The 18,487-nt window shown below is 31.6% G+C and overlaps 2 protein-coding genes across 2 annotated transcripts in view; both read left to right on the forward strand.

Annotated features, from left to right (window-relative positions):
• The first annotated feature begins 13,139 nt into the window (after positions 1-13,139).
• LOC119611053 lies at positions 13,140-14,726 on the forward strand. Its single transcript, XM_037966508.1, has one exon. The coding sequence runs from the start codon at positions 13,140-13,142 to the stop codon at positions 14,724-14,726; it is 1,587 nt and encodes a 528-aa protein (XP_037822436.1).
• Positions 14,727-14,902: 176 nt separating this feature from the next.
• Positions 14,903-18,487, forward strand: part of LOC119611052 — a 34,772-nt gene continuing 31,187 nt past the window's right edge. The window contains exon 1 of the mRNA XM_037966507.1: positions 14,903-16,033. Coding sequence (XP_037822435.1) covers positions 14,903-16,033 — 1,131 coding nt within the window. The remainder of the gene's footprint in view (positions 16,034-18,487) is intronic.

Consider the following 18,487-nt stretch of genomic DNA (forward strand, 5'->3'; position numbering starts at 1 on the left):
TAAATGACTGTCATAGCGTGAAAACTGTCAATGTTATTTGCAGCCATATCGGAACCTCAAACTACCGCGTTTTTAAAGCTGTGAAAATAATTCTACCGATCCATCCAATTGGCCATTTTCCAAAAATATATTATGGAATAAATTATATACCAAAGCCAATGGCAACTATAATGCAATAAAAAGATATATAAACGACTGTTATAACATGAAAACTATAAAAGTTATTTGCAAACATATCGGAGCCTTAAATTACCGCATTTTTGAACCTGTACCAATAAATATACCGATCTATCCAATTTTTGTAAAAATTCATTATGCCACAAATTATACACCAAAATAAAGTGCAACTGTAATGCTTTAAAATGATGCGTAAACTAATGCCTTAGCATGAAAACTGTCAAAGTTATTTGCAACCATATCGGAACCTCAAATTACCGCGTTTTTAAACATAGAACAATAATTCTACCGATTCATCAAATTGACCATTTTGTAGACGAACACATTATGCCACAAATGATATACCAAATTAAAGTGCAATCATAATGCTCTAAACTGATGCATAAATGACTGTCATAGCATGAAAACTGTCAAAGTAATTCACAACCATATCGGAACCTCAAATTACCGCCTTTTTAAACCTGGGAAAATAATTCTATCGATCTATCCAATTGGCCATCTTCTAAAAATACATTATGCAATAAATTATATACAAAAACAAATGGCAACTAAAATGCAATAAAAAGATGTATAAACGACTGTTATAACATGAAAACTATAAAAGTTATTTGCAACCATATCGGGGCCTTAAATTACCGCGTTTTTAAACCTGTACCAATAAATATACCGATCTATCCAATTTTTGTAAAAATTCATTATGCCACAAATTATACACAAGAACAAAGTGCAACTGTAATGCTTTAAAATGATGCATAAATGACTGTCATAGCATGAAAACTGTCAAAGTTATTCACAACCATATCGGAACCTCAAATTACCGCGTTTTTAAAGCTGTGAAAATAATTCTACCGATCTATCCAATTGGCAATTTTCTAAAAATATATTATGCAATAAATTATATACCAAAACAAATGGCAACTATAATGCAATAAAGAGATATATAAACGACTGTTATAACATGAAAACTATAAAAGTTATTTGCAACCATATCGGAGCCTTGAATTACCGCATTTTTAAACCTGTACCAATAAATATACCGATCTATCCAACTTTTGTAAAAATTCATTATGCCACAAATTATACATCAAAATAAAGTGCAACTGTAATGCTTTAAAATGATGCATAAACTATTGCCCTAGCATGAAAACTGTCAAAGTTATTTGCAACCATATCGGAACCTCAAATTACCGCGTTTTTAAACATAGAACAATAATTCTACCGATCCTTCAAATTGACCATTTTTTAGACGAACACATTGTGCCACAAATGATATACCAAATTAAAGTGCAATCATAATGCTTTAAAATGATGCATAAATGACCGTCATAGCATGAAAACTGTCAAAGTTATTCACAACCATATCGGAACCTCAAATTACCGCCTTTTTAAACCTGGGAAAATAATTCTACCGATCTATCCAATTGGCCATTTTCTAAAAATACATTATGCAATAAATTATATACCAAAACAATTTTAATGGCAATTTTAATGCTTTAAAATGGTGCATAAACGACTGTCCTAGCACGAAAACTGCCAAAGTTAATTGCAACCATATCGGAACCTCAGATTACTGCGTTTATTAAACATAGAACAATAATTCTACCGATCCATCAAATTGACCATTTTTTAGACGAACATATTATGCCACAAATGATATACCAAATTAAAGTGCAATCATAATGCTCTAAACTGATGCATAAATGACTGTCATAGCATGAAAACTGTCAAAGTAATTCACAACCATATCGGAACCTCAAATTACCGCCTTTTTAAACCTGGGAAAATAATTCTATCGATCTATCCAATTGGCCATTTTCTAAAAATACATTATGCAATAAATTATATACCAAAACAAATGGCAATCTAAAATGCAATAAAAAGATGTATAAACGACTGTTATAACATGAAAACTATAAAAGTTATTTGCAACCATATCGGGGCCTTAAATTACCGCATTTTTAAACCTGTACCAATAAATATACCGATCTATCCAATTTTTTTAAAAATTCATTATGATGCATAAATGACTGTCATAGCATGAAAACTGTCAAAGTTATTCACAACCATATCGGAACCTCAAATTACCGCGTTTTTAAACCTGGGAAAATAATTCTACCGATTTATCCAATTGGCCGTTTTCTAAAAATACATTATGCAATTAATTATATACCAAAACAAATGGCAATTTTAATGCTTTAAAATGGTGCATAAACGACTGTCCTAGCACGAAAACTGCCAAAGTTAATTGCAGCCATATCGGAACCTCAGATTACCGCGTTTATTAAACATAGAACAATAATTCTACCGATCTATCAAATTCACCAATTAGTAAAAACACACATTATGCTACAAATTATATACCATATTAAAGTGCAATCATAATGCTATAAAATGAAGCATTAATGACTGTCATAGCATGAAAACTGTCAATGTTATTTGCAACCATATCGGAACCTCAAATTACCGCCTTTTTAAAGCTGTGAAAATAATTCTACCGATCTATCCAATTGGCAATTTTCTAAAAATATATTATGCAATAAATTATATACCAAAACAAATGGCAACTATAATGCAATAAAAATATATATAAATGACTGTTATAACATGAAAACTATAAAAGTTATTTGCAACCATATCGGAGCCTTGAATTACCGCATTTTTAAACCTGTACCAATAAATATACCGATCTATCCAACTTTTGTAAAAATTCATTATGCCACAAATTATACACCAAAATAAAGTGCAACTGTAATGCTTTAAAATGATGCATAAATTATTGCCCTAGCATGAAAACTGTCAAAGTTATTTGCAACCATATCGGAACCTCAAATTACCACGTTTTTAAACATAGAACAATAATTCTACCGATCCATCAAATTGACCATTTTTTAGACGAACACATTATGCCACAAATGATATACCAAATTAAAGTGCAATCATAATGCTCCAAACTGATGCATAAATGACTGTCATAGCATGAAAACTGTCAAAGTTATTCACAACCATATCGGAACCTCAAATTGCCGCCTTTTTAAACCTGGGAAAATAATTCTACCGATCTATCCAATTGGCCATTTTCTTAAAATGCATTATGCAATAAATTATGTACCAAAACAAATGGCAATTTTAATGCTTTAAAATGGTGCATAAACGACTGTCCTAGCACGAAAACTGCCAAAGTCAATTGCAACCATATCGGAACCTCAGATTACTGCTTTTATTAAACATAGAACAATAATTCTACCGATCTATCAAATTGACCAATTTGTAAAAATACACATTATGCTACAAATGATATACCATATTAAAGTGCAATCATAATGCTTTAAAATGATGCATAAATGACTGTCATAGCATGAAAACTGTCAAAGTTATTCACAACCATATCGGAACCTTAAATTACCGCCTTTTTAAACCTGGGAAAATAATTATACCGATCTATCCAATTGGCCATTTTCTAAAATACATTATGCAATAAATTATATACCAAAACAAATGGCAACTATAATGCAATAAAAAGATATATAAACGACTGTTATAACATGAAAACTATAAAAGTTATTTGCAACCATATCGGAGCCTTGAATTACCGCATTTTTAAACCTGTACCAATAAATATACCGATCTATCCAACTTTTGTAAAAATTCATTATGCCACAAATTATACACCAAAATAAAGTGCAACTGTAATGCTTTAAAATGATGCATAAACTATTGCCCTAGCATGAAAACTGTCAAAGTTATTTGCAACCATATCGGAATCTCAAATTACCGCGTTTTTAAACATAGAACAATAATTCTACCGATCCATCAAATTGACCATTTTTTAGACGAACACATTATGCCACAAATGATGTACCAAATTAAATGCATAAATGACTGTCATAGCATGAAAACTGTCAAAGAATTTCACAACCATATCGGAACCTCAAATTACCGCCTTTTTAAACCTGGGAAAATAATTCTATCGATCTATCCAATTGGCCATCTTCTAAAAATACATTATGCAATAAATTATATACCAAAACAAATGGCAACTAAAATGCAATAAAAAGATGTATAAACGACTGTTATAACATGAAAACTATAAAAGTTATTTGCAACCATATCGGGGCCTTAAATTACCGCATTTTTAAACCTGTACCAATAAATATACCGATCTATCCAATTTTTGTAAAAATTCATTATGCCACAAATTATACACAAAAACAAAGTGCAACTGTAATGCTTTAAAATGATGCATAAATGAATGTCATAGCATGAAAACTGTCAAAGTTATTCACAACCATATCGGAACCTCAAATTACCGCGTTTTTAAACCTGGGAAAATAATTCTACCGATTTATCCAATTGGCCGTTTTCTAAAAATACATTATGCAATAAATTATATACCAAAACAAATGGCAATTTTAATGCTTTAAAATGGTGGATAAACGACTGTCCTAGCACGAAAACTGCCAAAGTTAATTGCAGCCATATCGGAACCTCAGATTACCGCGTTTATTAAACATAGAACAATAATTCTACCGATCTATCAAATTCACCAATTAGTAAAAACACACATTAAGCTACAAATTATATACCATATTAAAGTGCAATCATAATGCTTTAAAATGAAGCATAAATGACTGTCATAGCATGAAAACTGTCAATGTTATTTGCAACCATATCGGAACCTCAAATTACCGCCTTTTTAAAGCTGTGAAAATAATTCTACCGATCTATCCAATTGGCAATTTTCTAAAAATATATTATGCAATAAATTATATACCAAAACAAATGGCAACTATAATGAAATAAAAAGATATATAAACGACTGTTATAACATGAAAACTATAAAAGTTATTTGCAACCATATCGGAGCCTTGAATTACCGCATTTTTAAACCTGTACCAATAAATATACCGATCTATCCAACTTTTGTAAAAATTCATTGTGCCACAAATTATACACAAAAACAAAGTGCAACTGTAATGCTTTAAAATGATGCATAAACTATTGCCCTAGCACGAAAACTGCCAAAGTTATTTGCAACCATATCGGAACCTCAGATTACTGCTTTTATTAAACATAGAACAATAATTCTACCGATCTATCAAATTGACCAATTTGTAAAAACACACATTATGCTACAAATTATATACCATATTAAAGTGCAATCATAATGCTTTAAAATGATGCATAAATGACTGTCATAGCATGAAAACTGTCAATGTTATTTGCAACCATATTGGAAACTCAAATTACCGCCTTTTTAAAGCTGTGAAAATAATTCTACCGATCTATCCAATTGGCAGTTTTCTAAAAATATATTATGCAATAAATTATATACCAAAATAAATGGCAACTATAATGCAATAAAAAGATATATAAACGACTATTATAACATGAAAACTATAAAAGTTATTTGCAACCATATCGGAGCCTTGAATTACCGCATTTTTAAATTTGTACCAATAAATATACCGATCTATCCAACTTTTGTAAAAATTCATTATGTCACAAATTATACACCAAAATAAAGTGCAACTGTAATGCTTTAAAATGATGCATAAACTATTGCCCTAGCATGAAAACTGTCAAAGTTATTTGCAACCATATCGGAACCTCAAATTACCGCGTTTTTAAACATAGAACAATAGTTCTACCGATCCTTCAGATTGACCATTTTTTAGACGAACACATTGTGCCACAAATGATATACCAAATTAAAGTGCAATCATAATGCTCTAAACTGATGCATAAATGACTGTCATAGCATGAAAACTGTCAAAGTTATTCACAACCATATCGGAACCTCAAATTACCGCCTTTTTAAACCTGGGAAAATAATTCTACGGATCTATCCAATTGGCCATTTTCTTAAAATACATTATGCAATAAATTATATACCAAAACAGATGGCAATTTTAGTGCTTTAAAATGGTGCATAAACGACTGTCCTAGCACGAAAACTGCCAAAGTTAATTGCAACCATATCGGAACCTCAGATTACAGCGTTTATTAAACATAGAACAATAATTCTACCGATCTATCAAATTGACCAATTTGTAAAAATACACATTATGCTACAAATGATATACCATATTAAAGTGCAATCATAATGCTTTAAAATGATGCATAAATGACTGTCATAGCGTGAAAACTGTCAATATTATGTGCAGCCATATCGGAACCTCAAACTACCGCGTTTTTAAAGCTGTGAAAATAATTCTACCGATCTATCCAATTGGCCATTTTCCAAAAATATATTATGGAATAAATTATATACCAAAGCAAATGGCAACTATAATGCAATAAAAAGATACATAAACGACTGTTATAACATGAAAACTATAAAAGTTATTTGCAACCATATCGGAGCCTTAAATAACCGCATTTTTGAACCTGTACCAATAAATATACCGATCTATCCAATTTTTGTAAAAATTCATTATGCCACAAATTATACACCAAAATAAAGTGCAACTGTAATGCTTTAAAATGATGGGTAAACTAATGCCCTAGCATGAAAACTGTCAAAGTTATTTGCAACCATATCGGAACCTCAAATTACCGCGTTTTTAAACATAGAACAATAATTCTACCGATCCATCAAATTGACCATTTTTTAGACGAGCACATTATGCCACAAATGATATACCAAATTAAAGTGCAATCATAATGCTCTAAACTGATGCATAAATGACTGTCATAGCATGAAAACTGTCAAAGTAATTCACAACCATATCGGAACCTCAAATTACCGCCTTTTTAAACCTGGGAAAATAATTCTACCGATTTATTCAATTGGCCGTTTTCTAAAAATACATTATGCAATAAATTATATACCAAAACAAATGGCAACTTTAATGCTTTAAAACGGTGCATAAACGACTGTCCTAGCACGAAAACTGCCAAAGTTAATTGCAGCCATATCGGAACCTCAGATTACCGCGTTTATTAAACATAGAACAATAATTCTACCGATCTATCAAATTCACCAATTAGTAAAAACACACATTATGCTACAAATTATATACCATATTAAAGTGCAATCATAATGCTTTAAAATGATGCATAAATGACTGTCATAGCATGAAAACTGTCAATGTTATTTGCAACCATATCGGAACCTCAAATTACCGCCTTTTTAAAGCTGTGAAAATAATTCTACCGATCTATCCAATTGGCAATTTTCTAAAAATATATTATGCAATAAATTATATACCAAAACAAACGGCAACTATAATGCAATAAAAAGATATATAAACGACTGTTATAACATGAAAACTATAAAAGTTATTTGCAACCATATCGGAGCCTTGAATTACCGCATTTTTAAGCCTGTACCAATAAATATACCGATCTATCCAACTTTTGTAAAAATTCATTATGCCACAAATTATACACCAAAATAAAGTGCAACTGTAATGCTTTAAAATGATGCATAAACTATTGCCCTAGCATGAAAACTGTCAAAGTTATTTGCAACCATATCGGAACCTCAAATTACCGCGTTTTTAAACATAGAACAATAATTCTACCGATCCATCAAATTGACCATTTTTTAGACGAACACATTATGCCACAAATGATATACCAAATTAAAGTGCAATCATAATGCTCTAAACTGATGCATAAATGACTGTCATAGCATGAAAACTGTCAACCATATCGGAACCTCAAATTACCGCCTTTTTAAACCTGGGAAAATAATTCTACCGATCTATCCAATTGGCCATTTTCTTAAAATACATTGTGCAATAAATTATAAACCAAAACAAATGGCAATTTTAATGCTTTAAAATGGTGCATAAACGACTGTCCTAGCACGAAAACTGCCAAAGTTAATTGCAACCATATCGGAACCTCAGATTACTGCGTTTATTAAACATAGAACAATAATTCTACCGATCTATCAAATTGACCAATTTGTAAAAATACACATTATGCTACAAATGATATACCATATTAAAGTGCAATCATAATGCTTTAAAATGATGCATAAATGATAGCGTGAAAACTGTCAATGTTATTTGCAGCCATATCGGAACCTCAAATTACCGCGTTTTTAAAGCTGTGAAAATAATTCTACCGATCTATCCAATTGGCCATTTTCCAAAAATATTTGTCTCTTTGAAAACTATAAAAGATATTTGCAACCATATCGGAGCCTTGAATTACCGCATTTTTAAACCTGTACCAATAAATATGCCGATCTATCCAATTTTTGTAAAAATTCATTATGCCACAAATTATACACAAAAACAAAGTGCAACTGTAATGCTTTAAAATGATGCATAAACTATTGCCCTAGCATGAAAACTGTCAAAGTTATTCACAACCATATCGGAACCTCAAATTACCGCGTTTTTAAACCTGGGAAAATAATTCTACCGATTTATCCAATTGGCCGTTTTCTAAAAATACATTATGCAATAAATTATATACCAAAACAAATGGCAATTTTAATGCTTTAAAATGGTGCATAAACGACTGTCCTAGCACGAAAACTGCCAAAGTTAATTGCAGCCATATCGGAACCTCAGATTACCGCATTTATTAAACATAGAACAATAATTCTACCGATCTATCAAATTCACCAACTAGTAAGAACACACATTATGCTACAAATTATATACCATATTAAAGTGCAATCATAATGCTTTAAAATGAAGCATAAATGACTGTCATAGCATGAAAACTGTCAATGTTATTTGCAACCATATCGGAACCTCAAATTACCGCCTTTTTAAAGCTGTGAAAATAATTCTACCGATCTATCCAATTGGCCATTTTCTAAAAATATATTATGCAATAAATTATATACCAAAACAAATGGCAACTATAATGCAATAAAAAGATATATAAACGACTGTTATAACATGAAAACCATAAAAGTTATTTGCAACCATATCGGAGCCTTGAATTACCGCATTTGTAAACCTGTACCAATAAATATACCGATCTATCCAACTTTTGTAAAAATTCATTATGCCACAAATTATACACCAAAATAAAGTGCAACTGTAATGCTTTAAAATGATGCATAAACTATTGCCCTAGCATGAAAACTGTCAAAGTTATTTGCAACCATACCGGAACCTCAAATTACCGCGTTTTTAAACATAGAACAATAATTCTACCGATCCATCAAATTGACCATTTTTTAGACGAACACATTATGATACAAATGATATACCAAATTAAAGTGCAATCATAATGCTCTAAACTGTTGCATAAATGACTGTCATAGCATGAAAACTGTCAAAGTTATTCACAACCATATTACCGCTTTTTTAAACCTGGGAAAATAATTCTACCGATCTATCCAATAGGCCATTTTCTTAAAATACATTATGCAATAAATTATATACCAAAACAAATGGCAATTTTAATGCTTTAAAATGGTGCATAAACGACTGTCCTAGCACGAAAACTGCCAAAGTTAATTGCAACCATATCGGAACCTCAGATTACTGCTTTTATTAAACATAGAACAATAATTCTACCGATCTATCAAATTGACCAATTTGTAAAAACACACATTATGCTACAATTATATACCATATTAAAGTGCAATCATAATGCTTTAAAATGATGCATAAATGACTGTCATAGCATGAAAACTGTCAATGTTATTTGCAACCATATCGGAACCTCAAATTACCGCCTTTTTAAAGCTGTGAAAATAATTCTAGCGATCTATCCAATTGGCAATTTTCTAAAAATATATTATGCAATAAATTATATACCAAAACAAATGGCAACTATAATGCAATAAAAAGATATATAAACGACTGTTATAACATGAAAACTATAAAAGTTATTTGCAACCATATCGGAGCCTTAAATTACCTCATTTTTGAACCTGTACCAATAAATACACCGATCTATCCAATTTTTGTAAAAATTCATTATGCCACAAATTATACACCAAAATAAAGTGCAACTGTAATGCTTTAAAATGATGCGTAAACTAATGCCCTAGCATGAAAACTGTCAAAGTTATTTGCAACCATATCGGAACCTCAAATTACCGCATTTTTAAACATAGAACAATAATTCTACCGATCCATCAAATTGACCATTTTTTAGACGAACACATTATTCCACAAATGATATACCAAATTAAAGTGCAATCATAATGCTCTAAACTGATGCATAAATGACTGTCATAGCATGAAAACTGTCAAAGTAATTCACAACCATATCGGAACCTCAAATTACCGCCTTTTTAAACCTGGGAAAATAATTCTATCGATCTATCCAATTGGCCATCTTCTAAAATACATTATGCAATAAATTATATACCAAAACAAATGGCAACTAAAATGCAATAAAAAGATGTATAAACGACTGTTATAACATGAAAACTATAAAAGTTATTTGCAACCATATCGGGGCCTTAAATTACCGCATTTTTAAACCTGTACCAATAAATATACCGATCTATCCAATTTTTGTAAAAATTCATTATGCCAAATTATACACAAAAACAAAGTGCAACTGTAATGCTTTAAAATGATGCATAAATGACTGTCATAGCATGAAAACTGTCAAAGTTATTCACAACTATATCAGAACCTCAAATTACCGCGTTTTTAAACCTGGGAAAATAATTCTACCGATTTATCCAATTGGCCGCTTTCTAAAAATACATTATGCAATAATTATATATATATTATGCATAAATGATTGTCATAGCGTGAAAACTGTCAATGTTATTTGCAGCCATATCGGAACCTCAAACTACCGCGTTTTTAAAGCTGTGAAAATAATTCTACCGATTTATCCAATTGGCCGTTTTCCAAAAATATATTATGGAATAAATTATATACCAAAGCAAATGGCAACTATAATGCAATAAAAAGATATATAAACGACTGTTATAACATGAAAACTATAAAAGTTATTTGCAACCATATCGGAGCCTTAAATTACCGCATTTTTTAACCTGTACCAATAAATATACCGATCTATCCAATTTTTGTAAAAATTCATTATGCCACAAATTATACACCAAAATAAAGTGCAACTGTAATGCTTTAAAATGATGCGTAAACTAATGCCCTAGCATGAAAACTGTCAAAGTTATTTGCAACCATATCGGAACCTCAAATTACCGCGTTTTTAAACATAGAACAATAATTCTACCGATCCATCAAATTGACCATTTTTTAGACGAACACATTATGCCACAAATGATATACCAAATTAAAGTGCAATCATAATGCTCTAAACTGATGCATAAATGACTGTCATAGCATGAAAACTGTCAAAGTAATTCACAACCATATCGGAACCTCAAATTACCGCCTTTTTAAACCTGGGAAAATAATTCTATCGATCTATCCAATTGGCCATCTTCTAAATATACATTATGCAATAAATTATATACCAAAACAAATGGCAACTAAAATGCAATAAAAAGATGTATAAACGACTGCTATAACATGAAAACTATAAAAGTTATTTGCAACCATATCGGGGCCTTAAATTACCGCATTTTTAAACCTGTACCAATAAATATACCGATCTATCCAATTTTTGTAAAAATATCGGAACCTCAGATTACCGCGTTTATTAAACATAGAACAATAATTCTACCGATCTATCAAATTCACTGTTGCGGCAAAAGTTAACAACAATAATAATAATGATAGCATAAAATAAATCAAATTAGTTAACATAAATATGTCAACTTATATTAGTTAACATAAACATGTCAACTCGTATGGAATTTGTAAACTCTTATTGAATTAGTAAACTTTTATGGAATTAGTAGACATGATTATGGTATTAGTAGACATGGTTATGGAATGAGTAGACATGGTTATGGAATGAGTAGACATGGTTACTGATATGTACCAACTTAAGTTGGCATCACTGTTACTAAAAATACAACAATTCGACAGCGAGTACAACGATTGGCATAGAATATTTTTTTATCACTCTTTTTTGGAAGCTGACTTCTTGTGGATAATTGCCTATAAGCCCAATGAAAATACAGTAAAATAAAATTAACTGAATTAAAATAAAAAGTTTCAAACTAAAAATAAAAAGATAACGTTTTTTTAAATTATTTACATAAATTCAACTAAACAAAGTTGAAACGAACATTGGCGCCCAACGTTAAAAGTGGTGCTGGCGGTGGTTGCTGGTGGTGATCGGTGTTTGCTTGTGATAATTACTGTTGTCAGTATTAAGCATTGTTTTCTGGTGGAGAATGCTGTATGCCAGCATTGAAGACTATTTTCTGGTGAAAATTGCTGTTGCTATTTCCCGATAGTGAGTGCTGTTCGTTGGTGGTGACTGCTGGTGGTGGGTGCTCTTACCATTCTCGTGAAGAAATTATTACGAGAGCTAAGCAAGTACAAACTGATAAGCAAAAGGTTGTATACATTTTATTTAATTATATATCATATTTTATTTAAAAAAATATACATACACACACATTCACATCCTCATACACACTGATTTGTCCACACAAACATAACCCCAAAATAACCATCCCGCATATTTTATCTAAATCAAACATTCTAATTTACACACTTTAATCTGTCCACAATAACCCTTATTAATTATCCCACACATTCACAATTCATTTCGATAATTATATTTTAATAATTGGAAAATTATAAAATAATTTTGTTACAGTTGTCCCCATAAATCAATCTTGTTGCTTTTGTCCGTGGTGTGGAATACTGTCCCAACAAGAAAATTCATTTAAAATCGGATGTCCAGTTCGTGTTAAAATTATTAATTTGAAGAATTGTTTTATTATTATTGAAGTTATTTAATGTTAACGATAAGTAAATAAAATTTATTTAATAAAGGGTTGTTTAAACAAAGTGGAAGAATTTTTAAAGCTTTTAAAGTCATTTACCTAATAAGTGAAAGAAAATTAAGTTGTTGAAAATTTTATTTTACAACGAAATCTAAACTGTCTTTATCTTAGTGAGAATATATTATAAAATATGTCCGAGGCCGAAAATCTTTCAACGTTGCAAAAGCAACGATCATCTGCTAAGGGTAATATAACAAGAATAAAAAATATGTATCTTGATGGTTCAGCTTCGTTAAACCCAATTGATGTCCAATGTAGATTAGAAATATTGAATTCATATATAAAACAATTAATGGCTTATCAGACTGAAATTGAAAAGTTATGTCCAGATGATAATGAACGCGGTGAATTGGAAGAAATCTGTATTAGTTGTAAAGCGTTATTGTTATCAAACCTAGGTAATCGGAGATCAAGTTTACCTCATGATTGTACTGTGAGTTTACCATTGCCATCTGCAAATCGTTTACCTTACTTGAAAATACCAAAGTTTAGTGGAAAATATTCAGAATATAAAAATTTTATATCTTGTTTTAATAATTTGGTTAACGATGATCCAACTTTGTCTACTATTGAGAAGTTTAACCATCTTATAAATAGCCTTCAAGATGATGCCCTACGTACAGTAAAAGCTTTTCAGGTCAACGAAGAGAATTACTCTAGCGCATTGCAAAGACTTCAAGAGAGGTATGATAACAATTGTCTTATATTTCAAGATCATATAGCATCATTATTCAATTTAAAGAAAATGGAAAAGCCGTGTAGTTCTGATTTAAGGAACATAGTAGATACGGTTTCAGCGATTTTAGATTCTCTTTCACACATTGGGTCTGATAAAGATATAACTAACGCTATAATAATTCATTTAGTTTTAACCAAATTGGATTCGGGCTCAAAGGAAAAGTGGGATGAGCAATTAGATTATAAAACACTACCTAAATGGACTGATTGCGCTTCCGTTTTAATTAAAAGATGTCAATTTTTAGATATTAATGGGGACAAGTCCTCGAGAACTGAGCAAAACTCAAGTAAACTTGTTAGACCGAAATTAAATAATGCAAATAACAATTTTAGGGATAGAAGAAATTCTACATTTTCGTTCACGTGTACAGAGCCCAAAGTGGATGAATGTACATTTTGTTCTGGTAAAGGACACTTTATTAGTTCTTGCTCAATATTTTCCAGTTTGACAGTGAAACAAAGATTCGAGTTTACAAAGAAGAAAGGACTGTGTATAAATTGTTTGCGATTTGGTCATTCAGTGCGAAGATGTCGTTTTTCACGTTGTAATATATGTCAAAGACCCCATCATGTTTTATTGCACAATGATGAATTAATTAAACAGTCTGATTCTGCTGCTATTGATAATAATAGTCCAGCACAATGTTCTCTTAATTCAAATAATAATGCTCAGCGTAATGAATTGCCTGCTACACAAAACAGTAGTTCAGCCCAACGTACTAACAGTAATATAAATTCAAGTTCAACTGGTGCTACAAGTCGTAATATTGCACAATTTACATGTTCTCAAGTGAACCAAAGGAATGATCGAAATACGACGACAATGTGTGTTTACGAAAACGATCGCCAAGTAATTTTAGCCACTGCTATCGTTCAAATTAAGGACAAGTGTGGTAATTATAAATTAGTTCGAGCACTTTTAGATTCTGGGTCACAGATTAACTTGATAACAGAAGAAATTGCCCAACAATTGCACTGAAAAGAGTTAATACTGACTTGAATATAGTTGGTGTAGGAAATAATAGTAGAAAAATTAAGCACAGTCTTCAAACTTACGTCAAATCTTGTGTAAGTGATTTTGAGTTCGATGCACAGTTTTATATCATTAAAACCATAACTAGTAAAAAACCCACGGAAAATATTGATATTAGTAGAATGGGAATTCCTGCTAATGTTATTTTAGCAGACCCAGAGTTCAATAGGCCACAAAAAATAGACATTTTAGTAGGAGCAGAATCCTTTTTTGAGTTGATGTTATTGGGAAAGATAAAGTTAGGACCTACATTGCCTATTTTACAAAAAACACTTCTCGGTTGGATTGTTTCGGGTACATATGGAGTGGATAATTATAGTAAACAGTCTCTATTATGTCAAATAACACTTAATGAAAAAGAACGAAAATTGGAAGCCCTCGATAGTTTAGTTAGAAAATTTTGGGAATTAGAGCAAATTCCTATGTGCTCAAGAATGACAGAAGAACAAATTTTGTGTGAAAGATATTATGATAGGACAACTCGTCGTCTTATTGATGGTAGATTTGAAGTTAGATTGCCTTTTAAAACAGACCCGAAAATATTAGGAAATTCTTACGAAATAGCAAAACGGCGTTTTCTTTATCTAGAGCGAAGATTAGCTAAAGATCACAAAATGAAGGAAATGTATGTGGATTTCATGAAAGAATATTTAAATCTTGGCCACATGTCGCTAGTTGAGAATATTAATCTAAGTCTACCTCATTATTTTATTCCGCATCAATGCGTGATAAAAGCTCATAGTACCACTACAAAATTGAGAGTTGTATTCGATGCGTCAAGTAAAACATCAACTCAAAAATCACTTAATGATACTCTTATGATTGGTCCTACCATACAAGATGATTTGTTCTCAATATTATTAAAATTTCGTTTGAACAAATTTGCCATAACGGCGGATATAACGAAAATGTATAGACAAGTCAGAATTCATGAGGACGATCGTAAGTATCAATTAATTTTATGGCGAGATAATCCTGAGTTTCCAATGCAAATTTATAAACTGAATACAGTAACTTATGGTACTGCTTCAGCGCCATTTCTTGCGATTCGATGTCTTAAAGAAATAAGTGATATTTTCAAAAATGTACTTCCTTTGGGATCACATGTTATAGCTAACGATTTTTATGTGGATGATCTGCTTTCAGGAGCAGACGAAATTAGCACTTTAAATGAAATTCAGAAGGAAGTAACTCAAATATTAAGTTCTTGTGGATTTAGAATTATGAGCTGCACACTTGTTAACGAAATTATGGTATGTAGTAAAGTTAAAGCTATCTATGTATGTAATTCAGGATATAACATTTTGGACTGATTCCGAGATAGTGCTTCATTGGATAAAAACCCATCCTTCTTCTCTACATACTTTCGTTAGTAACCGCGTATCAGAAATACAGCAAAATTCTTCAGATGCTATTTGGCGATATGTACCGTCGGCACATAATCCGGCTGATATTGTATCGCATGGATGCGATGTTAATGAACTTGTAAAGTCAATATGGTTTTTGGGACCGTCATTCCTGAAAGAATCGCCTGAAAAGTGGACCAAGAATTCACATTTTGAACTTCCTCCAGAATCTTTGCTACTAGAAAAGAAAAAGTAGGTAAAAATTGGGACTATGAGAACATTATTGTTAGGTAAAGAATTTTCATCAGATCAAGGATCTGAAGTTCATTCGAATCGAATATACGAGATGATTGAAAACAAATCTTCGTCAAGAAAAGTGATTAGAATTGTTGCATATATTTTAAGATTTGTTAAAAGTATGAAAAATAAATGGCGTTCAAATAAGCAGCTCAATGGTAGTATAAAAGTACTTAATGTAAGCGAACTTCATTTTGCATTTTTGAAGATCATTGAAATGATTCAAAACATTGAATTTCGGGAGGAAATCAAGATATTGTCGAAAGCTTCATTAACAAAGCAGGTTAAGATCCAGAAATTAAATCCGTTTATACAGAAATATGCTGTTGAGAATATAAACATTTCTTTATTACGAGTTGGAGGACGATTAAGCAAAGCAATGCTTCCTTATGATTCTAAATTTCCATTAATTTTAAAAGGAACATCGCATTTTATAAAAATATTTTTCTTTGAATTACATAAATCAAACTGTCACGCAGGGCCTAAAGCATTAGTAGGACTTTCGCGAGAAAGAATTTGGGTAATAAATGCCCGTAAACTTGCTCGGAATACCGTTAATAACTGTATGTCATGTTTTTATTTTCGGCCGAAATTGGCTTCACAAATTATGGCCGATCTGCCTCAAGATCGAATAATTGGTTGTCGACCATTTTGGGTATGTGGTGTTGATTTGTGTGGTCCAGTATTAACATCATTAAGAATTAGAGGAAAACCGCCAGTAAAAACTTATATAGCAGTTTTTGTCTGCTTTGCGTCTAAAGCGGTTCATTTAGAAGCATTATCAGATTTGCAAACTGATACTTTTCTTTCTGCTTTAAATAGGTTTGTGGGAAGAAGAGGACTTCCGAAGAAAATATGGTGCGACAACGCCACAAATTTCGTCGGAACCGCCAGAGCGTGGAACGAGAAGGACAAGGTACGAGTTCAAGAGGCAACAATAGAGCAGGGAGTAGAATTCCAGTTCATACCGCCGCGAGCGCCGCACTTCGGAAGGTTGTGGGAAGCAGCGGTGAAATCAGCGAAAGCATTACTACTTCGAACTTCCTCCAGAATCTTTGCTACTAGAAAAGAAAAAGTAGGTAAAAATTGGGACTATGAGAACATTATTGTTAGGTAAAGAATTTTCATCAGATCAAGGATCTGAAGTTCATTCGAATCGAATATACGAGATGATTGAAAACAAATCTTCGTCAAGAAAAGTGATTAGAATTGTTGCATATATTTTAAGATTTGTTAAAAGTATGAAAAATAAATGGCGTTCAAATAAGCAGCTCAATGGTAGTATAAAAGTACTTAATGTAAGCGAACTTCATTTTGCATTTTTGAAGATCATTGAAATGATTCAAAACATTGAATTTCGGGAGGAAATCAAGATATTGTCGAAAGCTTCATTAACAAAGCAGGTTAAGATCCAGAAATTAAATCCGTTTATACAGAAATATGCTGTTGAGAATATAAACATTTCTTTATTACGAGTTGGAGGACGATTAAGCAAAGCAATGCTTCCTTATGATTCTAAATTTCCATTAATTTTAAAAGGAACATCGCATTTTATAAAAATATTTTTCTTTGAATTACATAAATCAAACTGTCACGCAGGGCCTAAAGCATTAGTAGGACTTTCGCGAGAAAGAATTTGGGTAATAAATGCCCGTAAACTTGCTCGGAATACCGTTAATAACTGTATGTCATGTTTTTATTTTCGGCCGAAATTGGCTTCACAAATTATGGCCGATCTGCCTCAAGATCGAATAATTGGTTGTCGACCATTTTGGGTATGTGGTGTTGATTTGTGTGGTCCAGTATTAACATCATTAAGAATTAGAGGAAAACCGCCAGTAAAAACTTATATAGCAGTTTTTGTCTGCTTTGCGTCTAAAGCGGTTCATTTAGAAGCATTATCAGATTTGCAAACTGATACTTTTCTTTCTGCTTTAAATAGGTTTGTGGGAAGAAGAGGACTTCCGAAGAAAATATGGTGCGACAACGCCACAAATTTCGTCGGAACCGCCAGAGCGTGGAACGAGAAGGACAAGGTACGAGTTCAAGAGGCAACAATAGAGC

The sequence above is a fragment of the Lucilia sericata genome, unplaced genomic scaffold, assembly GCF_015586225.1.
Source record: "Lucilia sericata isolate MDLA Ls3-8-SP2 unplaced genomic scaffold, ASM1558622v1 Contig001348F_arrow, whole genome shotgun sequence".
Lineage (NCBI taxonomy): Eukaryota > Metazoa > Arthropoda > Insecta > Diptera > Calliphoridae > Lucilia > Lucilia sericata.